The 25,923-nt window shown below is 37.2% G+C and overlaps 1 protein-coding gene across 6 annotated transcripts in view; it reads right to left on the bottom strand.

The window, feature by feature from the left end:
* Positions 1-25,923, bottom strand: part of UNC80 (unc-80 homolog, NALCN channel complex subunit) — a 239,477-nt gene that overhangs the window by 103,520 nt on the left and 110,034 nt on the right. For all 6 annotated transcript variants that reach the window (XM_036858465.1, XM_036858466.1, XM_036858469.1 and 3 more), the window contains exons 25-27: positions 20,477-20,610; positions 15,394-15,559; positions 6,907-7,007 (exon numbers count right to left, since the gene is read on the bottom strand). In XM_036858465.1, the coding sequence (XP_036714360.1) occupies positions 6,907-7,007; positions 15,394-15,559; positions 20,477-20,610 (401 nt within the window). The remainder of the gene's footprint in view (positions 1-6,906; positions 7,008-15,393; positions 15,560-20,476; positions 20,611-25,923) is intronic.

Here is a 25,923-nt window from a genome sequence, read left to right as displayed (position 1 = left end):
ATACAAGGATTCTTCAAAATATGCAAATCAATCAATGTGATACACCACATTAACTAATTAAGGAATTAAAACCATATGATCATCTCAACAGATGCAGAAAAAGCTTTTGACAAAATTCAACACTCATTTATGATAAAAACTCTCCAGAAAATGGGCAGAGAGGGAACCTACCTCAACATAATAAAGGCCATATATGACAAACCCACAGCAAGCAGCATAATCAATGGTGAAAAACTGAAAGCATTTCCACTAAGAGCAGGAACAAGACAAGGATGTCCACTCTCGCCACTCTTATTCAACATAGTTTTGGAAGTCCTAGCCATGGCAATCAGAGAAGAAAAAGAAATAAAGGAATACAAATTGGAAAAGAAGAAGTAAAACTGTCACTGTTCATAGATGACATGATACTATACATAGAAAATCCTAAAGATGCCACCAGAAAACTACTAGAACTAATCAATGAATTTGGTAAGGTTGTAGGATACAAAATTAATGCACAGAAATATCTGGCATTCCTATACACCAACAACAAAAAATCAGAAAGAGAAAGTAAGGAAACAATCCCATTAACCATTGCAACAAAAAGAATAAAATACCTAGGAATAAACCTGCCTAAGGAGGCAAAAGACTTGTACTCAGAAAACTGTAAGACACTGATGAAAGAAATCAAAGATGACATAAACAGATGGAGAAATGTACCATGTTCTTGTACTGGAAGAACCAGTATTGTGAAAATGACTATACTACCCAAAGCAATCTACAGATTCAAGGCAATCCCTATCAAACTACCAATGGCATTCTTCACAGAATTAGAACAAAAAATTTTACAATTTGTATGGAAACACAAAAGACCCCAAATAGCCAAAGCAACCTTGAGAAAGAAAAATGGAGTTGGAAGAATCAGGCTCCCTGACTTCAAACTATACCACAAAGCTACAGTAATCAAGACAGTATGGTGCTGGCACAAAAACAGAAATACAGATCAGTGGTACAGGATAGAATGCCCAGTGATAAACCCACACACATATGGTCATCTAATTTACGACAAGGGAGGCAAGAACATACCGTGGAGAAAGGACAGCCTCTTCAATAAGTGGTGCTGGGAAAACTGGACAGATACATGTAAAAGAATGAAATTAGAACAATAACACCAAACACAAAAATAAACTCAAAATGGATTAAAGACCTAAATGTAAGACCAGACACTATAAAACTCTTAGAGGAAAACATAGGAAAAACACTCTTTGACATAAACCACAGCAAGATCTTTTTTGACCCACCTCCTAGAGTGACAGAAATAAAAACAAAAATAAAGAAACGGGACTTAATTAAACTTAAAAGATTTTGCACAGCAAAGGAAACCCATAAACATGACAAAAAGACAACCCTCCGAATGGGAGAAAATATTTACAAATGAAACAACAAAGGATTAATCTCCAAAATATACAAACAGCTCATGGAGCTCAATATCAAAAAAGCAAACAATCCAATTAAAAAATGGGCAGAAGACCTAAATAGACATTTCACCAAGGAAGACATACAGATGGGCTAGAAGTACATGAAAAGATGCTCAACATCACTAATCATTAGAGAAATGCACATCTAAACTACAATGAGGTATCACCTCACAGTGGTCAGAATGGCTTTATGAAAAAATCTAGAAACAATAAATGCTGGAAAGGATGTGGTGAAAAGGGAAACCTCCTGCACTGTTGGTGGGAATGTAAATTGATACAACCACTATGGAAAACGGTACGGAGGTTCCTTAAAAAACTAAAAATAGAACTACCATATGACCCAGCAATCCCACTACTGGGCATATACCCTGAGAAAACCATAATTCAAAAAGAGACATGTATCCCAATGTTCATTGCAGCACTATTTATAATAGCCAGGACATGGAAGCAACCTAAGTGTCCATCGACAGATGAATGGATAAAGAAGATGTGGCACATATATACAATGGAATATTACTCAGCCATAAAAAGAAACGAAATTGAGTTATTTGTAGTGAGGTGGATGGACTTAGACTCTGTCATACAGAGTGAAGTAAGTCAGAAAGAGGAAAAAAAATACTGTATGCTAACACATATATATGGAATCTAAAAAAAAAAAAACGGTACTGATGAACCTAGTTGCAGCACAGGAATAAAGAGGTAGACATAGAGAATGGACTTGAGGACATGGGGAGGGGGAAGGGTAAGCTGGGACGAAGTGAGAGAGTGGTATGGACATATATACACTACCGAATGTGAAATAGATAGCTAGTGGGAAGCAGCAGCATAACCCAGGGAGATCAGCTCAGTGCTCTGCGATGATCTAGAGGGGTGGGATAGGGAGGATGGGAGGGAGGCTCAAGAGGGAGGGGATATGGGGATATATGTATGCACATGGCTGATTCACTTTGTTGTACAGCAGAAATTAACACAGTATTGTGAAGCAGTTATACGCCAATTAAGATCTATTAAAAAAATAAGTAAATAAAATGTTTGAGATCAGCAATGTTCAGAGGAAGCATATGACAGCTGACCAAGCAGAAAGGACTTCGGAAACCTCTTTGCCTCTGCTTTGTGATCCCATTGTCCAATTCTCCTCTCATGAAGAAAGAATTTAACCTTCAAGAAGGATGGTCTGGATATTTTCTCTGCATCTTATTGGTGATTTCACCAGATGCGGTCTTGCCTCCCTTACCTGCTAAATGGCAGGATATACAGTTTTTACGTGTATCTGAAGGCTCCAAGGAGGGTCCTGAATACTCCCAATGTAAGTAAAGAATAGACAGTGATGGCCCCCTCGTTCTGCGTGGGGAGAGCTGCCCCAAGATGCTCTCATCACTGATCTAACTTACATGGCTGCCTCCTGCCTCTTAAGAGAAGTACCTGAAAGCCTCCTGGGCTGTCAGGGAGGGAATTTGATCACAAACTCTCTGGTGACTTGAGAGATTGAACTGTTTGTATACTTACTGGCTAATGGCACATTATCTTCTACATAGTGCCTGTTCAGATCTTGCCTATTTTTTGACTGGCTTGTGTTTTTCAGAGAGTGTCTCTTGAACAAGGGTCAGAAAGCCTGTTGACCGGCTGCCTATTTTTGTAAATAGTGTTGAATCAAAAGGTGCCTGTTAAGAACCCTCCTACACTGTTGGTGGGAATGTAAATTGGTGCAGCCACTATGGAGAACAGTATGGAGGTTCCTTAAAAAACTAAACATAGAGTTGCCATATGATCCAGCAATCCCGTTCCTGTGCATATATCTGGATAAAACTATAATTCAAAAAGATTCATGCACCTCAGTGTTCATAGCAGCACTATTTACAATAGCTAAGACATGGGAACAACCTAAATGTCCACTGACAGATGAATGGATAAAGAAGATGTGGTATATATATATATATATATATATATATATATATATATATATATATACACACAATGGAATATTACTCAGCCATAAAAAGAATGAAATAATGTCATTTGCAGCAACATAGATGGGCCTCAAGATTTTCATACTAAGTGAAGTAAGCCAGACAGAGAAAGACAAATACCATATGATATCACTTATATATGGAATCTAAAACATGACACAAATGAACTTATCTACGAAACAGAAACAGACTCACAGACATAGAGAACAGACTTGTCATTGCCAAAGGGTAGGGGATGTGGGGGAGGGATGGACTGGGAGTTTGGGATTAACAGATGCAAACTATTATAAACAGAATAGATAAACAACAAGGTTCTACTGTATAGCACAGGGAACTAGAGTCAATATCCTGTGAAAAACCGTGATGAAAAAGAATATGAAAAAGAAAATATATGTATATATGTATGACTGAATCACTGCTGTAGAGTAGAAATTAACACAACATTATAAATCAGCTATACTTCAATAAATTAAAAAAAGAGAATATTATAAACATCTTTTTGTTAATAAATGTGAATATTTGGATTAAATTAACAAATTCCTAGGAAAAAAAAATCAATTTGCCCAATCTGCTCCCAGGAGAAATCTTAATCATATTACATAAATTAAATCTGTAATTAAAAACCTTCCTACAAAGAAATTTTTAGATCTAGAAGGTTCTACCAGTTATCCCTTCTAAATATTTAAAGAATAAATAACTCTGGTCTTACACAAACACTTCCAGAGTGTTAACGCTACACAAAACTAAAAAGCATTATTGAATAAAATTGAAGAGATCCTAAATGAATGATGGGACACAAGTTAATGGAGGATAGACCATTTTATACATTAGAAGACTTATTAAAGATTTTAATTCCTCAGTTTTAACGAACTTTGTATTCTAAGTAAGGCTGCTGTGGAAGCTTTCTTATGGAAATTAACAAGGTGATTCTAATAGAAATGAATATAGCCAAGAATAGAACGGGCCGTCCTGAAGAAGAAGAACAAAGCTGGAGGATTTACACCTATGTGAAAAAAAGAAATCAGACACAGTAGAGTACCCAGCAAATGTCACCAATTATATGCCTTTCAAAAACAGACAAAATAATTTTTGGCGTTAGAAGTTAGAATGGCAGTGACCAACAGGGGAGAGTAGTGGCTGGTCGAGGGCCTGGGTAGGGCTTCTAAGGTACTGCTAATGTTCTTCTTGAACTGGTGGTGGTTACACAGATGTGTCTACTTTGTGAAAATTTATTGAGCAGTACACATAGGTTTTATATGCTTTTTAATATGTAGGTTGGACTTCACTAAAAAGTTTACTTTAAAAATAGCTGCCTCAGAGATTCTCAAAATCAGCCAGTTCTGGGGATCAACCAGTTCCAAGGGCATAGCACTGTAAACACTGAGCATGATGTACCAGCCAGGTCTTTATCTGACCCTACCAGGAAGTCAGATTAAAATCAGAGGAGATGGAGACATTCCATATCTAAGATCAATAATAGTGCTGGCCTCTTCAATAAGTGGTACTGGGAAAACTGGACAGCTACATGTAAAAGAACAAAATTAGAACACTCCCTAACACCATACACAAAAATAAACTCAAAATGGATTAAAGACCTAAATGTAAGGCCAGACACTATCAAACTCTTAGAGGAAAACATAGGCAGAACTCTCTATGACATAAATCACAGCAAGATCCTTTTTGACCCACCTCCTAGAGTAATGAAAATTAAAACAAAAATAAACAAATGGGACCTAATGAAACTTAAAAGCTTTTGCACAGCAAAGGAAACTATAAACAAGACGAAAAGACAACCCTCAGAATAGGAGAAAATATTTGCAAATGAAGCAACTGACAAAGAATTAATCTCCAAAACTTACAGGCAGCTCATGCAGCTCAATATCAAAAAACCAAACAACCCAATCCAAAAGTGGGCAGAAGACCTAAACAGACATTTCTCCAAAGAAGATATACAGATTGCCAACAAACATATGAAAGGATGCTCAACATCACTAATCATTAGAGAAATGCAAATCAAAACTACAATGAGGTATCACCTCACACCAATCAGAATGGCCATCATCCAAAAATGTACAAACAATAAATGTTGGGGAGGGTGTGGAGAAAAGGGAACCCTCTTGCACTGTTGGTGGGAATGTAAACTGATGCAGCCACTATGGAGAACAGTATGGAGGTTCTTTAAAAAACTAAAAATAGAACTACCATACGACCCAGCAATCCCACTACTGGGCATATACCCAGAGAAAACCATAATTCAAAAAGAGTCATGTACCACAATGTTCACTGCAGCTCTATTTACAATATCCAGGACATGGAAGCAACCTAACTGTCCATCAACAGATGAATGGATAAAGAAGATGTGGCACATATATACAATGGAATATTACTCAGCCATAAAAAGAAATGAAATTGAGTTATTTGTAGTGAGGTGGATGGACCTAGAGTTTGTCATACAGAGTGAAGTAAGTCAGAAAGAGAAAAACAAGTACTGTATGTTAACACATATATTTGGAATGTAAAAAAAAAAAAAATGGTTCTGAAGAACCTAGGGGCAGGACAGGAATAAAGATGCAGATGTAGAGAATGGACTTGAGGACAGGGGGAGGGGGAAGGGTAAGCTGGGAAGAAGTGAGAGAGTGGCATGGACATATATACACTACCAAATGTAAAATAGATAGCTAGTGGGAAGCAGCCGCATAGCACAGGGAGATCAGCTCGGTGCTCTGTGACCACTTAGAAGGGTGGGATAGGGAGGGTGGGAGGAAAATGCAAGAGGGAGGAGATATGGGGATATATGCATATGTATAGCTGATTCACTCTGTTATAAAGCAGAAACTAACACACCATTGTAAAGCAAATACACTACAATAAAGATGTTAAAAAAATAATAATAATAGTGCTGGCAGTACCCTGCCAATTGTGGATCTCATGTCATGCTTCCCGGTCTTTCTTTTTCTTTCTTTACACCAGGTCAAACCTTGAACTGTAATCTGTGCCTGGGATTCCCTCCTGCCTGTGCCCTCTGGAGAGCCCTTTGAGGTGTGACCTTCATCATCTTAGAATCTCCACGTCCTAGTTTACAGTTTGATCTAATACAAACTCAAGACTGACACCATGACCTTGCTCTCAGCATTTGTGGTGACCTGTATAAAACTGATCGTGATGCCTTGCCTTGTGTCACTCAGGCTCTCTTGACCACCAACCTGGCCTGATCCCTCAGGGTTTTTTTTTCCCTGACTTACATTGACTCACAAGCCAACTATAACAAAGCACCCTTGGTCTTAGATAAGCTTCAAATGAATACAATCCAGAAGACCAATCTTAGTGAGTATCCAGAGGTTCAGCTGAAATAAAAGCCTATAATTTTTCTAATAGGCTGAAATGATGGATGTTTTTAGTATAGTCTTTCATCCTACCTCCACAGATCTTCCCCAATGCCAAAAGAAATTGATCTCAGGGCTCTTTCTGAGATTCCTACTTACATGAAGCCATGACATGTTCCTGTGGTAATTTTCCTCCGTGCCGGCTGTACTCATTCCCTCTGGCTCAATGCTGGGCTCACTTGCACTCCAAGGACTCCCTTCTTCAAAAGAAAAATACCAAGAAAGGTTATATTGTTCTGTCTCCCTGGAGAGCATGTTGCTATGGTATAGTGGTCCATGCTTTTGAATCCTAGGGCAGACTACCATGGCCAGTGGGTTACAGGGCATAGCATCGGCTTTAGTGGAGTAATATTAATAGGAGCTGTTCCCTTCACCACCAGCTGGACTGGCAATTACAAGGACATTTATGATCTCTGTTATGGTGGCTTCCATTTGGAGATATGGGAGCAGAGAAACAGAACAGAGTCAAGTCCTTGAATTGCTGAGATGAGCAAGTTATTGGCTGAGTGTGCCTGAATCCATTCCAGACTGCCCAGACCTCGCAGGTGTAGTTAAGTAGGGACACCAACCAGCCAGCAGTGGCTACAAAGGGTGCTGCTACCGCCACTGCTGCTGTGACTACGGCTAGTGCTACCGCTCTTAACACCACCTGGCTTTGCTATCAGAGCTATTTCAAAGATGGCTGGTGCCTCGGAAAAGCTAAGGGAAGTCGGAAGTAACTGTGCCCAACTGTGGACAACCCTTTGTCCAAACTCGTCTCTGTAGGAAACTGTGAAGGAGGCATGTCACAGGAATTCTCTACTTAGTATACTAGATAACAGAGCTTTGTCCCCAAATCTACAAGCTTTTCTGGGTATTTTCTATGACAAAACTATGCTTCTAGCTTGGATAGTTTGACTCAACTGGCTAGGCTACCTGGATCAATTTAAATAATTAATTCAAATAATATTTTCCCCCAAACTAACTGATGATACTCTTACAGCTCAGACCTGTAACAAAAGATGTCATAAGGTTTTTTCTATTGTTTCCTTAAAAAAATAAGTTGAATCTTAACTAACGCATAAATTAGCTATTTTCAAAGGCAAGGGTGGGTAGGTGTAGAAACATTTTCTATTTTAAACTCTCTTTGATTAAATATACTCAGCTTCTGTTTCAGCAGGCTAGATTGATAATTTATCCACATTTCCTGACTGACTTCTGAAACAACTTACTGAGAAAGAAGAGTTTTACACTTTGGTTTTCATACAGGGACTGAAAGGCAAAGAATATGCACTTCAATTTTTAACCTAACAGTTAAATTCTAGGCAGCTGGTAAGTCCTATCGGCAAGCCTGCTTAATCTTTTTCTCGTCTACTAAGACGATGATGAGAGCCCATAGGACTAACACATTTTGGGATTCAGTCTCTTTGGGTCCTATAGTGACAATCTACAACTCTGATTGTATATAAAGCTTATTCTCAGGAGTTTAACATACTTCACAATCATCCCTAATTTATCTTTAAAGCATCCTTTCACAGTAGGCAAGGTGTACACAGAATTATTCTCATTGGGTAGCTGGGGAAAACAAATCCCTGAGAAGTTAAGTGACTTGCTGAAGGTCACTAATTGTGAGATGTAGACAATCTTTCCTTTCTGAAATTTTGGTTGTTTTTACTGGGAAACAGAGACTTTAGTTTACAGAAGACTTTAAGCCAGCTATTCCCAAGGGAATATCTACATTCTGCTTTAAAGGTCTTGACCAGAAGAATAAAGGGACAAAGATCTAGATTGCAAAAAACTGCCCTTGTCATTAAAATGCTTTCTTTCCCTACTGTAGACTCCATATGCTCCCTGCTCAAGCTGTGGTCCTTGAACCAGCAGCATCAACTTTACCAGGAAGCTTGTTAAAAGCGTAGAATCTCAGGCTCCCATCCCAGAGATGCTGAATCAGGATCTGCGTTTTAACAAGCTCCCAGCTGACCCTGTGCACAGTAAGGCTGGAGCAGACCCGCTCTGGAGGGCAACATAGCTTATGGACTAAACGAGTACTCTAACACATGACTCTGCCCTCCGTCTACCGATGTGTAAGAAAATGGACTTGAGCTGTTCGGGGATTCGGGCTCTGTCTTCCTACCCCCCGCGTCCCTGCACGCCCCGCTCCTCTATGTTACCTAGGTCAGCGACAGTGTCCCTGCTCTGGGACAGCTGCAGCTCCTCAGCCTCAGACTCTGAGTCCTGCCGTGATAACTTGCTGCTCTTTAAGCTGCCGACCCGGCGAATGCTGGACAAGGAACCCCCCTTCTTCACCTGGAAACTGCGGGTTCCTTTAAGCTGGAGCAGGCGGGAACCTCCTATCCTGATCTTCCTGCTGGGAACTGTATTAAAAGAATAAAATAGGGCTTTTTCCCCCTTAGTTCTCCCCAGCCAGCGTTAGAGCCAAGCTCTCCCCAGCTTGTGCCTGAACAGCCTCCTGTCTGCTGGCCGGGATGAGCAGCCCGTCTGAACAAGGAGCTTCTCCCAAGCCCCAAGTCAGGCGGCTTTGCTAGGCGGGCAGGAGGCTGGGTCCACCACGAAGGGCTGGTGCAGCTTCTTTCTTGGACACACAGCTGATCGGTGCCGGGAACAACCTGCTCTCTCTCTGGCCCAGAATTCACAAGCATGAGCGCGCCCTCGCCAGGGAGCCCTCCGAGACTGTTAGTACGTTCACACAGCATCATTGCTCGATTCAGCAGAACCGCCAACCATTTGTTTTTGTTTTTCTTTTGAAATGGGACTGACAGACTTAATGTGAGTTAGGGAAAGCCCTTCAGGGAAAATCCCTTCATTTGGGAATACCTCATTAAGAAATAAAACCAAGAGGCGCTTCTCTCTCCAACAGTCAGCAGCGGGTTTCACTCAGTTCCTCAGCAAAGGCACTAAAAGAGGTGTTCAGTGGGGTGCTGTGGGTGAACATGAGTGTGAAATGGTTCCATTTTCACTGCACCTAATGATTTCATAGCATCCTCCTCTCAGTCAAAAGGCTGGGTGAGATATGAGTCCAAAAGTTGCAACACCCTGAATCAACCTTACAGTCTACATGAACCAAGAAGAACATGCATTACTCCTCTTTAGTGTTCTGGAAGAAACAGTCATCAGTGAGGAAAATAAAAGGGTAAAAGAAACACGTTCAACTTGAAACCTACATTTTAACCAAAAGCATCCGTATTTCCCATAGTTGTATCCACACCTCCTTCTTTTTCTTTTGAGGACTTGGTGTTGTCGCACATGGATATTGTAAGGGTGATTTTGAAAGTTTTCAGGGCTTCAAGTGATTATCAGGAAGGGGCTGTTTTTGTAAGGTTTCCTTCTTAAGACATGAACAAGATTTCTTACTAATTATTTAAGGCACAGCTATTAATATTTTAGTGCCAATCAGGAAGATTGCATTTTAGTCTCAAGTTTCTCACTCACAGGAGAGTTAGTCTGTGATAGAACTCATACAGCTCCAAAAAATGTTAATTAGTGCCATATAAAGGAGCCTAGATTCCTGTTGAATAAAGTGAAATGTTTAATCTCTGATTTACTCTTATGATTGAGAAAGACTAAAATTATCACCACTCAGCTGGCAAAGGCTTCATGGAGCTCCCTGAACACATCTGGATAGAATTTCACATCTAGACAGAAATTCTCACAGCACAGTTGAATACATTCCTCAAAGACCATAATGCTCTATTTTAGTTATAGCACAAAACTCATCCACTGTATTTTTCAGTGTTATTTTTAGGTATAATTGAGACTTTATGACTTATCTGAAATGCATTTGAAACCGAATATACTTATCATTTTTAATGGCTATTAATACAATTTATGTCAAAATAGATTGGGAAGTAGAGAAAGAGATTAAAGAAATAATTTAAAAATTTTTACAGTGGCACACTTTGGCATTCTTTGCCTGATTTCATGATATTTTTCAGCCTACAAGTACAGCAAAATAACCCCAGATTAATATGACATGAAAAAAAATTTAATTTTGAGAAACTGTTCTATCACCAAAGATAATTGGAGACATTTTATAGCACTGAAAAAAATAATGTTCAGAATTATGGCATTGATTATTTACAAAGGACATAATATAGTTAGAATTCAGATTTGGTAAAGTACATGAAAGACATCAGTCGAGATTCTACACCACTGAAGTTTAGCCTTTATCTCCATGACAACGAGAACTAGTATGAAAGTAAAACAAATTCATATAATTAGATAAAACTTCTCTTTTCCCTTTTGTCTTACACCACATATATCCATCAGCCAAGTCCTGCTGATTCAACACTTCAAAATGGTGTAGGGTTTTAAAAGCCCTGTCACCTATTCCCTAGACTAATATAACTACCAAACTGCTTGCTCTTACCCCCACTCCAACAGCTTGACTCATCTCTTAAATACATAAATCATAAATATAAATATTATATCACTTTTCTGGTCAAAACCTGACAACTCACAGACACATTTAAATAGAATTAAATTTCTAACCATATCTACAGACCCTATTTATTTGCCCTTTGCCTGACCCTCTCTCCTACCGCTCTTCCCCCAACTCATTCTGTTGCAAACTTGTCCTTTTTGCCCTTCCTCACATGCTCCAAGTTCATTCCTGCATCGGAGACTTGTTCTCACTGTTGTCTCTGTTTGGAAGACTCTTCTCTCAGCCCTTCACATGACTGGATCCTTAACATCACACAAGTCTCAGCTCAATGTCACTTAGGACTACAATCCTTCCTACTTCAGGTCACTACCAATTCTCTGACCCTAACTTGTTTTCTTCATACTACTTATCTCTACTTGAAAGTCCAGAATTTAATGTTATTCACTATTAAGTTATTAACTATTAGCTAATATAAACTAAAATACATGTGGGAAATTTTCCCTGTTCATTGCTGTATTCTAGGAACCTGTAATAGCGCCTGGTATACAACAGGTGCTCAGTATATGACTGTTGAGTGATCACACATGTCTCGGTGTCTGTATTCTGGAATGCCAGTCTTACTTTGTATCTGGAATATGGATAAAATGATCTGACAGATCTTGCTTGGAGATTTTAGGCAGGCATTTTTAGTTCTAAGGATTATTTCATGTTAGTTTTCCTTTGTAGAATCCAAATTGTCCTCAAGTTGTTTATTTCAAGAACTGACATTTTTAAATGTTATACAAACAGATGGCATGAAATTTTAAATAAAATTTTAATAATCTGAGTTAGCAGGGTCCCTGTGGTCCCCATTTTCACATCGGCTTTAGCCTCTGGTATCAGCTTATTAAAAGGATTAAGGAATATTTAGGAATCTTCAGGAAGTTTCTTGCCAACTGGTAAAGGACATTTTATGAATATGTTCTCATTTTATCTATACTTTTAGTTTTCTGCTCCTAATTTATTAAATAACTTTCATATAATTACATAGCCATTCTATGAGGAGAAAAATTATTAAGTATTTGTGTGTTTGAATATTAAAGGCAATTTACATAAATGATAATCATGAAATTAAAGTGTTCTTAAAAATTAATCTGAGGTTTAATTTTTTTTAAATGGTGTAGAGTTTACTCTGCTGAAATTTGACCATGTCAGTATTAGCAATTTTTATTTCAACTACTTTAAATAATAACTAACATAATAATTTTGAATGGGAAAAAATCCCTGTGGGATATGTTTAAAAGATGGGAGTTTCACAGAATCATGGACATAGAGAACAGAATGGTGGTTGCCAAGGGGGAGGGGGTTGGAGGAGGGATGGAGTGGGAGGCTGGGGTTAGCAGATGTAAGCTATTATATAGAGAATGGATAAACAACAAGGTCCTACTGTATAGCAGAGGGAACTATACTCAATATCCTATGATAAACCATAACGGAAAAGAATATAAAAAAAGAATGTACATATATGTATAACTGAACCACTTTGCTGTACAACAGAAATTAACACATTGTAAATCAACTATACTTCAATTAAAAAAATATTGATATAAAAGAAGGACCTTTCACATCATATGCAGTCATCCTTGTCAGAAGTAGTAGTATTTGAACAAACCTTGACTTGATACCTCTTCATACTCAGAAACTGCTAAAATTTGCCTAATCCTTCCCGCAACATGGCTTCTGTTCACCATAAATTCAACACAATATGATATAATAATTATTTGCATTTTTTAAATGTTGTGACAACAATCTGATCTTGAAATATTAAAAAGTTTTTTTTCAGAATATATCCATTCCTTACAAAATTTTAAATATCTTAAATATGTTGTGTTTTCTTTATCTAGGGCTATTCCTTTTTTAAAAATCATATATATATATTTTCAGATTATTTTCCATTATTGGTTATTACAAGATTTTGAGTTTCTTCCCTGTGCTATACAGTAGGTGCTTGTTGTTTACCTCTTTTATATATAGTAGTGTGTATATATTAATCCCAAACTCTTAATTTGTCTCTCCCCCCCCAACCCCCACCATCCCCTGTGGTAACCACAAGTTTGTTTTTCTATGTCTGTGAGTCTATTTCTGCTTTGTAAATAAGTTCATTTGTATCATATTTTAAGATTCCACATATAAGTGATATCGTATGATATTTGTCTTTCTCTGTCTTCACTTAATATGATAATCTCTAGGTCCATCTATGTTGCTGCAAAAAGCATTTCATTCTTTTTTATGGCCAAGTAATATTTCATTATTTGTATATGTACATATACATATGCATATATATATACATATGCATACACACACACACACACACACACACACACACACACACACACACACACATCTTCTTTATCCATTCATCTGCTGATGGACATTTAGGTTGCTTCCATGTCTTGGCTATTGTAAATAGTGCTGCTATGAACACTGGGGTGCATGTATCTTTTCTAATTAGTTTTCTCCAGATATATGCCCAGGAATGGGATTGCTGGATCACATGGTAATTATTTTTAGTTTTTCAAGGAACCTCCATACTGTTCATCATAGTGGCTACACCAATTTACATTCCCACCAACAACGTAGGAAGGTTCATTTTTCTCCACACCCTCTTCGGCATTTATTATTGGTAGACTTTTTAACGATGGCCATTCTGACTGGTGTGAGATAATACCTCATTGCAGTTTTGATATGCATTTATCTAATAATTAGTGATATTGAGCATCTTTTTATGTGCCTGTTGGCCATGCCTTCTTTGGAGAAATGTCTATTTAAGTCTTCTGTAGGGCTATGTCTTTTGAGAATCATGCATTCCTTAAACTACCAAACATTTATGGAGGCACTGTCTGCAGAAAATATACCAATGGATAAGACTGTCTTTGACTCTTTTTACAAATATGCTGTTTTCTAATGGAATTCATTAGAAAAACAGTGAAGGGTAATGAAACTTAAGAAAATAGAAAAATCAGATAGAGAAGTTAACAGTTTAAAGGAGCCTTTAAAGAGCAACTTAAAACTTTGCAATCTGTAACTCATATTTAGGATTTTCTGCATGGATTTTAATCTATTTTCTCATGATACAAATTAAAAAACCCAATGATGACAATTATTTATTGTGTCCTTATTAGGTATCTGGTACTGAGTTTATGTTTTACTTGCATTGTCTCTTTTAAAGCTTTCAACATTCCAATGTGGTAGGTATTATTAATCTAATTTTACAGGGAAGAAAACTGGCTTAGAAGGTAAGCAACTTGGACAAGGTCACATAACTACTTTATTTTACCATTTTAAGATGCACATTTTTTTACATTTGAACATCTCTGAAATTGAGATTTGGCTTGCAGCTGATGACATCTTAAGATCATTAGAGCCAGGTGGCAGTTGTGACACATTTGCTATTGCTTGTGTTCATGTGAATATCTAAAGCACCAGCAACAAAATGTACAAAATGGGTGCCAGCGTCTTTTAAGTCCCAGGAACCAAATGATAGTTGGGTGGAGTGAGTGGGTGTTTGGGAACATTCCTGAAGCAGGGATTGAAGGTAGGCTAGCTTCATACAATTGCACGTTGGCTTGTGTAACTATCACCAATAGCCTTACTTCTTTTACAGATTCATTTAAGAAATGATGTATTACTAACACAGAGGACATTATCATATATAAAAACACAAACACTGACAATTCTGAGTTGAAAAGTGATTAAGAATTTGAACTCTGAATTGAAGATGGTTTAGAAAACCTTTAACCAGTTTACCTGGCTGCACAAATAATGATATAGACCAATAATAAAAATCTACATCTAATTATGTCTGAAAGTCCTCTTTCAGTAAGAATAAAGCACAAATTAAGTGATAAGAAAGTATTGCATAAGAGCTGAATGGGGAGTATTTTTCCTTTCTTATTGGTATATAAGATAATGGTTCATCTTACAACTGATGCCATCTTAGATTCAATGGGATACGGAGAATTGCTGAGCTGGAATTAGAGTCTCTCTGACTGCAGAGTCCAACTCCTAACTAGCATGATTGCCTACCTCATTGAGTCAACACTGTTAGTACTGTACAGAGCCAACAGTTTCGGACTTCTTTCAGTGCACAATTCTGCAGTTTAGACCCGAGACCAAATATCCCATGAGAAACCCTGAAACGTGAATTAATTTTTGCTTATCCATACCTTTCTTCTCCTCAACACCTGCATCGGATTTGAGGGTGTGGCTACTACTGTGAAGGGAATCTTTTGAGTCTTCATTTTCATCCAGGACACCAGCAAAGCTGATCTTCCTCTCATATCTGTGCCGGTCCAACTCAGGATCCAAACGAAGTCTGCAGCTCTCCAAGTCCTGAAATGTCAGTGAGGAGCACATGAATGCTGGCATCTCCCCAGCACTGCATTGGTCTACTGGCAAACCTCCCTCCGTTTTAAGCTGCACACAACAGCATTTAAACAGCCACATTTCCCTCTATCTAATGCCAGGTTTAGACTGTGGCCATGAAAATGTTTTCCTTAATCCACAGGTTAAGGATTCAGTCTCACAAGACTGTCCCCACTTCAGACCTCAGTTGTAAGCCCAAGTTGTTACCTTTGCTTCTAACCAACTGGTTATAAATTGAAGGGTCCAACAACACCCCTCCTCAGGTTCAATTAATTTGCTAGGGGGGCTCATAGAACTCAGAGAAATATTTTGCTTACTAGATCACTGGTTTATCATAAAAGGATATAATCAGCAACATCTAGATGGAAGAAATGCACAGGCCAAGGTATGGGGTAATGGGGCCAAGCTTCCATGCCCTCTTCAAGGGCAGCGCACTCCCCAGTCTTCACGCGTTCACCAACCGGAAGCTCTCCAAACCCTGTTCTTTTGGGTCTTTATGGAGGCTTCATTACATAGGCATGATTGATTAAATCGTTGTCACCTGGAGGTGAGGGGGTGGGACTGAAAGTTTCAATTTTCTAATTATTTGGTTGGTTCATCTGGTGACCAGCTGATCCCTAGGTAATCTAGAGGCATTTTACAAGTCACCTCTTAACATAACAAAAGACACCTTGGTCACCCTCCTTACTTAAGAAATTCCAAGGATTTTAGGAGCACTGTGCGAGAAACAGGGATGAAGACCAAACATATATTTTTATCATAAATCACAATATCACACAACAGAAGTAGAAAACGAATACCAAGGTGATGTTGGAGTTAAATCCTGAGGATTAAGTAAAGTTAGCTTGGCAAACTGGTAGGGAAAGGCAGTTCAGGCTTAAGAAACCTCAGGTGTAATGGCCAGAGGCTCAAAACAGGATCATGCGTTGGAGGAATCTCTCACTTTCTCTTAGGAAGACTTCATGATCCCATAACAGAAAATAAGCCTTGGAGAGTGTAAGTATTTAGTAAGAGTTTGGCCTGTGAGGCCCCAGTGTGGACATTTGACCTGTTCTGTAAATGGAGACTCGCTCACGCTGAAGATCATAATTAATCATTAATCTATGAAGCACTTTTAGACTTGATAAATGAAAAATATATAAAATGCTAACTTTATTTTTACACAGCATTTTTTCTAATTATGACATAATAATCCCTCAGATTCAAGTAGTTTGAAAAACAAAAAATATTTTGAAAAACCCAGTTTGTACCAAGATTAAAATCTTATGCTTTTAACTATTTTTAATAAATCAAACTTTAGACTCTACATATTGTTTCTTCTTTTCCCTTTGAATTAAGAACAGAAGTTATACTTTGGTACTCAAAAAATTATATCGCATCTAGAAAAATAAGGAACCACATGGAGTCTATTTATTGTCAAAAAATATTCTAAGAATATAATTGTTTCTCTGAAATTAATCCCTTTTAGGAAAAAAAATAACCTAACTACTTTCTATTTTGGTAGCCAGACTTAATTAGATAAGTTTCTTAGGGGGGACAAAAAGTAATAAAATAACAATTCTGATTCTCAAAAGTAGTTATCTCTTCCAACTTCTTGTATCTACTAGTCAAAATCCTACTTATCTTTCAAAGTTACATTCAAATGTGATCTCATCCAGGAAGGTTCTTCAGATTTTTCCAGTCCCTTCTTTGGCCAACCCTGGCCCTCTGCTCCTTTCTTAAGTGTGTTGTTTATGTGTTGGTTCTCCTGTTACAATATAGTCATCTCTGCATCACCCCCACTCCCACCTCTGCATCCGTCACACCACCTTGCTCACAGGCTTACTCTCAAATATTCATCGGTCTACTCTTCATATATGTGAACTGTGCTTTGCTTCTGATTCTTTAACTTTAGGAGCATTTGGAATACAGCAGTGTATTCTTTATAACCTGACTTGTTAAATCCAGTTGATACAGTTGGTACAGCTTCTAGCACAATCTTGTACAAAAGCATCCAATATGTTGTTTTCCCTAATGAGTGAATATAGATATACAGAGACTTCCTTACTGCCTTTTACTTTATTATTATGGACTCGTCTTGGCATTGGATGGGAATTAATTTGTTTAATTCCATGTTGTTTGGTCATCAGTTATTGGTTTTACTAATTCAACAGGAAAACATTTTAATAGACCAGCAGTTTTATAGACAAAATTCTCTAAAAAATATTTCTTTGTTTTCAAGTTTGGAAGTTAACAATCAGAGAAAAATTGATTGTTATGCTTTTTATGATAAATCTTGTAAAAATGCTTTTTCCTTTTTTAGATATTATTTATCTGTATGGTTCACAAAAAGAGTGAATAAAAATGCTACCAGAAGTTGTTTTTTGGGGGGGAAAAACACATTAATTAAGTTGCATCTAGGGATCTATCTGGGAAACAATTTGTTAAGTTGGTAAAAATATGTTTTTCGCAACATTTTAAACCCTTTTGATATCATTTTTCCTTTTCTCTTATCGTCATTCCCCACCAAACCAGTGAGTGGTCTCCTAAGATTTCCTGACCCTATCAAATTAACCTTTAATTATTGTATTTTAGGCTCTTTTGTTTTCTCTTCCACACTTTGGATATAACTAGGAGTTTTTCAAGCAAACAAATATTTCACAGGGAAATCTCTTTTATCTTGGAAATGGCCTTATGACATTTCTATCAGAAAGACTTTTTCTTGGTAGAAAGTTTATGTTCCCTATCTTCTCCCATCCTCAAATCTCAGATCCCAGAATATTTATAGCTTCTAATGTGATTATTTTTCTGGCTTATACTTTTATTATTCTATACATTAGGGTAGTTATTTATTTTTACTGCTGTTAAAAATGTTACTGAATTAATAAAGCATCCCAAAGATCTATAAATACTCTTACAGCAAGTGCTTTGTTAACACTTTAGAATATTTCATTTTGATGGTATTTATGTTTACCCTGTTAGATTCACCATTTAGTACAATTTCTTAAAAAAACTATTTCAAGCATTTATAGCTTCTGTGTTGGTAAAACAGTTTTATGATACTGTTTTTTCTACAATAGTTAAAAAAATGTGATTTGAGTTTTCTTTATCATCAACTGTAGTTAGATAGGTTAAACATGAGAAAGCATCTTTCCCATTTATTTTATAAAGGTCACATCCCAATACAATATATGAACCTATACTTGACAATGAAAATCCTAGCTTAATGAATAAAAGATTTGTGAGACCTAGTTAAAGGCAATGAAAAATTTCCTCTTATTGACTGAATGACTGCAGCCTCTGTTTTAGTTTAATTTCTTGGCATTTTCTCCTAGACAGCCAGTTGATTATACAGTCATTTTTAAAAGATTTGATTAATTTTTTAAAAAAATGAAATTTGTTACAATAATAAGGAATATTAAACTATAGCTTTATAGTGTTGAAAGAAAGAACAAAAATAAGTGACTCAAACTTCAAGATTCTTATGTTTTTAAATCATAATAGGTCAAAATGGTGACCATTAAAAATCTGTCAATTTAAAAGTAGATGTGTTTCTGTGCTTTTATGAAGACTTTGGTATAATTAGAATGTTGATAGAATAACACCGACAGAGGCCTACAGATCAGACTTGACTTTAAACTAAACACGTGTTAAGTGGCAGCCTTGATTTGATTTTATAGAATAGTCTCAATATAATAGTGAAGGTGACAAATCAGAAAAATCAAGGTTCAGGATAACATGAAATTAAATAAGGACAGTAAGAAGAACTCTCTTTTTCAGTATTTAAAGGGTGCAGTTTCACAGCCCACATGTCGTATGTTTCTCTTGAAAACATATTTTACCTATAAATATTTCCACTTTATGTTTTAGAGTGTGAGGAAACAGGCTGTCCAGACATTGGAAAATCAGAGTTAGAGGCACTGCTCAGGAATACCAGAGCACTGACTTTTTTGTCCCTTTCCCTCCCCTACCTGCCCTCAGGAACTAGGTTATGGCCTTGTTCATGCTGAGTTTGGTCAAAAAAGCAGGAGAGCTGGTGGATTGTAAAATTCACCTAAATGGAACCACACAGATTGTTAGTGTACCAATTTTTCTGGTAGAATAGTGTAAATCTTGTGTAAAGGGGGAAAAAAGAGAATTTGGTTCCTCAGCTCTGGTTGGATAATGCCTATGACAAAAGAACCACCGGAAACTTGGTGCCTGGTAGGGAACAAAGGGCCGAGGAAAATGGGCTCTGAGGTGTGCCTCTGTCCCAAATGCCCTGTGATGACTCCTGGCTCTTGTTAGAATTTGTATCCTAAGTTAAATAAATCAGACCCTGATGGTACAGGAGTGTGTGTGTATGTGTGTGTGCCTGTGTGTGTCTGTGTGTTTCCATGCACGTGTGCGTGTGTGCATGCACACACGTTCTTTCTCTGCCTATCCGTATCCACAAGAAATGTTGCAGAAATAAAATATATGTTCAGAGACATTTACATGCTAAAGACTTGAGTTTTTTCGCCCTTAGTTTAAATGAGAAAATTCATTGGAGGCACAGGAATTTATGAGTTGTTAGTATGAAAAAAAAAAAATCTATCAGTGATTCCTGGAAAATGCTGGCCGTAAAACTCATAGTTTGCAGAGTAAAGGAACCTGGAGGTTCTCAGACATTCCCAGGTTAACTGACAGTGATCAATCAAACATTTTACCCAGTGGTACTATCTTTAGTGATTTCAAGGTCAATTTTAGTTCTTTTCTTTTTAATAGATAAAAGAGATTTTCTTTTTGTATATGAAAATCCCTTGGTTGAATTTTTAAACTATGTGATACATTTGGTCATTGGGTATTTGAGGAAACTGAACACTCAAAATCTAGCTACATGGTTGGACTCTCCAAGTAGCCTCATTATTAACATGTTTTACGTACCATCAGAGGCTCAGTGCGTGGTCTGGGCAGGCAAGAAAAGGTCTCTCGCAGGAAGGTGGTAATCTCCAGGAGAAGCTGGCATGCTGCCATCTTCAAGGCAAAGGGGCAGCCGCATTTAGAGGGGTTCACAGTACCTATGGAATGAAAGAGTTCTTTTACAAGCAAACAAACCAATAAAAAATAGAGAGGCACAGTTTGATGGACATAGCTACGCATGTGTTAAATCAAATTGCATATGAGAATGTTACCTATACATGTCCAAAATGAAACTGCAAATGAGGATGTTTCCTATACACGTTCAATTTACCTGGTCCCTTTAGCGTAATCTATGCATTACAATACACCTCTCTTTTTCTCCATTTTGCAATTCTATAATGAATGCCTCAGTATTAAAATGTCAATCAATAAGCATTAAATTATTCTCCTCAAGGCATCATAGAGTAACAAAATGCAGCTCCACCAGACTGGAAAGCCTTTTAATGAAAACAGAAACAGAAAGCAGTCCTGCCAGATTTTCATATCGTTATTCAATCAGATTTAGACAAGGTACAGAGCCGTGAACTAGATTTGGAACTACAAAAGTCCTGTCAGCTCACTTTGTGAGAGACGTCTGTCTTGATGTTCTTAGAGCAGTGAAGTTGTTTCAGCTTTAGCCCAGATGTGTTTCTGTAGCATAAACTAGAATTACTTACTTGGTCACCTATATTATACTGTTTATACAAGTTAGCCTGTCATATTAAGGAACAGCTACACTAGAATATGCAAATATTCTCCTTTGCTTTGAAGAACACCAGTCTTTGAATGAGTAAAACATTGCATCCACCATAGACCAACAAATGGATTTTGCTCTAAAGGCAGACAATGGCCAAGGTGACACCAGAGACTTTTAAATCCTCAGGATTAGGTCTCAGATACATGACATCACAAATCATGGAGAAATATATTGATTACTTATCAGTGTTCAGAAAAGAAGACCAAAGTCATGCCTCTCATAAAAGAAACAAAATAGTTATCTATTTCCAATGAACCAGCTTATCACCAATCACTATATCATTACATATTAACCTTCCTAAAAATATCTCTAAAATACTTCCTGTGTATTTGGCTTTCTTAATTGAATATAATATATAATTCATGGTTTATATTGATAGTAGGTAGAATTATGGTCTTTCTGAAGATATCTGGCTATTTCTTCTCCATGAAAACCATTATATTTTCTACAGAGGTACTACGTGGCTGGGGACATTGCCTCTTATTAAGAATGAAAACAACAAACTCCTCTAGAATTTCCAGACTGATACTTGCTTATACCATAATTATTTTTTAAATGCAAAATGAGCTATGTATTGACTTGAAAGTGGAACTAAAGCAGACATTCCAATCTTATATTCAGTGGAGGCTACATGACTCTAGAAATTGCCTAGATTGCAACTGTTTTTAAAAAATAATTGAACACTAGATATTTAGTATAAACTTCCAGATCTGTCCTGGCAATCCTGAGGATATCATTTAGATTCTTCTTGTCAGTCCTATAGACGATGAGCTTGGTTTTAGTGGAGGCTCTCTCATAACTATCATCTGAAATATTCTGTTACGATGAACAAGTATTGACTTATAAATAACCTCACCAAAAAACTAATATACCATGCATACCATATTGGCCAATGATACTTATGTGGTCTCATGGCGATTTGAGATCATTTTGGCCTATGAAGATACATCCATCTAAGGTTGCTTTGGCTCTTCTCTGTTCTGAAGGACCCCTAGGAGATCCAGGGCAGTTTGGGGATATCTCCTGGCAGGCCTAAACTAGGTTCTGTGATTTCTGGATAATCTTCAAGTCCTCTTACAAATCAGACCCAATACTATGAGTCATTCTAGGATAGCCTAGACTCTTGTGAACTTGAGGGGAATCTTTGGGGCCAACTTTCATTATTAGGCTAAAAGACTAATGTCAGACATTGGTATTTTGTCAACAGCTAAGTCAAGAAGATTTCTCTGATTTGGTATGGGCTGAGAAAGAGCAAAATGATGAAAAAATGCAAAAAAAATTTACTGGTATGAAAGTGGAAAAGAAGACAATATGTTTTCTGTTATTATTATTTAGTTTTGTCCAATGTTATATTCTAGCCATCCTTTTACATTTCATGCCTATAAGGATGAAGTAGGTTTGGCATCACTTAACTAAGGACAATCCATAAGACATCATCAGGGAGTCTGAACTTCAAACCACTAAGGAAGGTCAAAAGGAAGAGGCTTCAATGTCTTCATCAGATAATAATACTAATTCCAAAACTGTACTGACATTTGATATTCCATAAAAGGCAGTGGTACACATACACACAAGCTTGTATGGTATAGAACACACATATGCACAAAATGGTGTTGAGAAGGATGTTCAGGAATCTCTTCGTCTCTATTCTTCTATGATGGGACTCAATTATACTTTTAATAAATAAGTACAATACATCAAACATTCACAGTTCTAATACTCTGAATCTTAATATTTTAATTTCAGGTTAAATATTATAATACACTCTGATTAAATATTTCAATATTATAGCTATTTGAGAAGCTTTTCACGTATAATTATATTTGCTCTATCACTTTTTAACTTATTTATTTATTTATTTATTTTAACATCTTTATTGGAGTATAATTACTTTACCATGGTGTTAGTTTCTGCTTTATAACAGTGAATCAGCTATACATATAGCTATACATATACATATACTTCCATATCTCCTCCCTCTTGCGACTCCCTCCCACCCTCCCTATCCCACCACTCTAGGTGGTCACAAAGCACTGAGCTGATCTCCCTGTGCTATGCGGCTGCCTCCCACTAGCTATCTATTTTACATTTAGTAGTATATATATGTCCATGCCACTCTCTCACTTCATGCCAGCTTACACTTCCCCCCACCCCGTGACCTCAAGTCCATTTTCTACGTCTGCGTCTTTATTCTTGTCCTGCCTCTAGGTTCTTCAGAACTTTTTTTGTTTTTTTAGATCCCATATATATGTGTTAACATATGGTATTTGTTTTTCTCTTTCTGACTTACTTCACTCTGTATGACAGACTCTAGGTCCATCCACCTCACTACAAATAACTCAATTTCGTTTCTTTTTATGGCTCAGTAATATTCCATTGTATATATGTGCCACATCTTCTTTATCCATTCATCTGTTGATGGACACTTAGGTTGCTTCCATGTTCTGGTTATTGTAAATAGAGCTGCAGTGAACATTGTGGTACATGACTCCTTTTGAATTATGGTTTTCTCAGGATATATGCCCTGTAGTGGCATTGCTGGGTCTTATGATAGTTCTATTTTTAGTTTTTTAAGGAACCTCCATATTGTTCTCCATACGGGTTGTATCAATTTACATTCCCACCAACAGTGCAAGAGGGTTCCCTTTTCTCCACACCCTCTCCAGCATTTATGTTTGTAGATTTTTTGATGAGGCCATTCTGACTGGTGTAAGGTGATACCTCACTGTAGTTTTGATTTGCTTTTCTCTAACGATTACTGATGTTGAGCATCCTTTCATGTGTTTGTTGGCAATCTGTATATCTTCTTTGGAGAAACGTCTATTTAGGTCTTCTGCCCATTTTTGGATACAGTTGTTTGTTTTTTGGATATAGAGCTGCATGAGCTGCTTCTAAATTTTGGAGATTAGTCCTTTGTCAGTTGCTTCATTTGTAAATATTTTCTCCCATTCTGAGGGTTGTCTTTTGGTCTTGTTTATGGTTTCCTTTGCTGTGCAAGAGCTTTTAAGTTTCATTAGGTCCCATTTGTTTATTTTTCTTTTTATTTCCATTTCTCTAGGAGTTGGGTCAAAAAGGATCTTGCTGTGATTTATGTCATAGAGTGCTCTGCCTATGTTTTCCTCTAAGAGTTTTATAGTGTCTGGCCTTACATTTAGGTCTGTCATCCATTTTGAGTTTACTTTTGTGTATGGTGTTACGGAGTATTCCAATTTCATTCTTTTAAATGTAGCTGTCCAGTTTTCCCAGCACCACTTATTGAAGAGGCTGTCCTTTCTCCACGGTATGTTCTTGTCTCCCTTGTTGTAAATTAGATGACCATATGTGTGTGGGTTTATCTCTGGGCATTCTATCCTGTTCCATTGATCTATATTTCTGTTTTTGTTCAAGTACCATACTGTCTTGATTACTGTAGCTTTGTGGTATAGCTTGAAGTCAGGGAGCCTGATTCTTCCAACTCCGTTTTTCTTTCTCAAGGTTGCTTTGGCTATTCGGGGTCTTTTGTGTTTCCATACGAATTGTAAAATTTTTTGTTCTAATTCTGTGAAGAATGCCATTGGTAGTTTGACAGGGATTGCCTTGAATCTGTAGATTGCTTTGGGTAGTATAATCATTTTCAAAATGTTGATTCTTCCAATCCAAGAACATGGTATATCTCTCCATCTGTTTGTATCAACTTTAATTTCTTTCATCAGTGTCTTATAGCTCTCTGCATACAGGTCTTTTGTCTCCTTAGGTAGGTTTATTCTTCAGTATTTTATTCTGTTAGTTGCAATGGTAAATGGAAGTGTTTCCTTAATTTCTCTTTCAGATTTTTCATCATTAGTGTACAGGAATGCAAGACATTTCTGTGCATTAATTTTGTATGCTGCTACTTTACCAAATTCCTTGATTAGCTCTAGTAGTTTTCTGTTGGCATTTTTAGGATTCTCTGTGTATAGTATCATGTCATCTGCAAACAGTGACAGCTTTACTTGTTCTTTTCCAATTTGGATTCCTTTTATTTCTTCTTCTTCTCTGATTGCTGTGGCCTTAACTTCCAAAACAATGTGAATAATAGTGGTGAGAGTGGACAACCTTGTCTTGTTCCTGATCTTAGAGGAAATGGTTTCAGTTTTTCAGCATTGAGAATGATGTTGACTGTGGGTTTGTTATATATGGCCTTTATTATATTGAGGTAAGTTTCCTCTATGCCTACTTTCTGGAGGGTTTTTATCATAAATGGGTGTTGAATTTTGTCAGAAGCTTTTTCTGCATCTATTGAGATGATCATATGGTTTTTCTCCTTCAATTTGTTAATATGGTGTATCACATTGATTGATTTGCATATATTGAAGAATCCTTGCATTCCTGGGATAAACCCCTTTTGATCATGGTGTATTATCCTTTTAATGTGCTGTTGGATTCTGTTTGCTAGTATTTTGTTGATGATTTTTGCATCTATGTTCATCAGAGATATTGGTCTGTAGTTTTCTTTCTTTGTGACATCTTTGTCTGGTTTTGGTATCAGGGTGATGGTGGCCTCGTTGAATGAGCTTGGGAGTGTTCCTCCATTTGCTACATTTTGGAAGAGTTTGAGAAGAATAGGTGTTAGCTCTTCTCTAAATGTTTGATAGAATTCGCCTGACAAGCCATCTGATCCTGGGCTCTTGTTTGTTGGAAGATTTTTAATCAGAGT

This window comes from Balaenoptera musculus, chromosome 7 (assembly GCF_009873245.2).
Source record: "Balaenoptera musculus isolate JJ_BM4_2016_0621 chromosome 7, mBalMus1.pri.v3, whole genome shotgun sequence".
NCBI classification, from domain to species: domain Eukaryota; kingdom Metazoa; phylum Chordata; class Mammalia; order Artiodactyla; family Balaenopteridae; genus Balaenoptera; species Balaenoptera musculus.
This window is presented reverse-complemented; position numbering and strand designations above follow the sequence as displayed.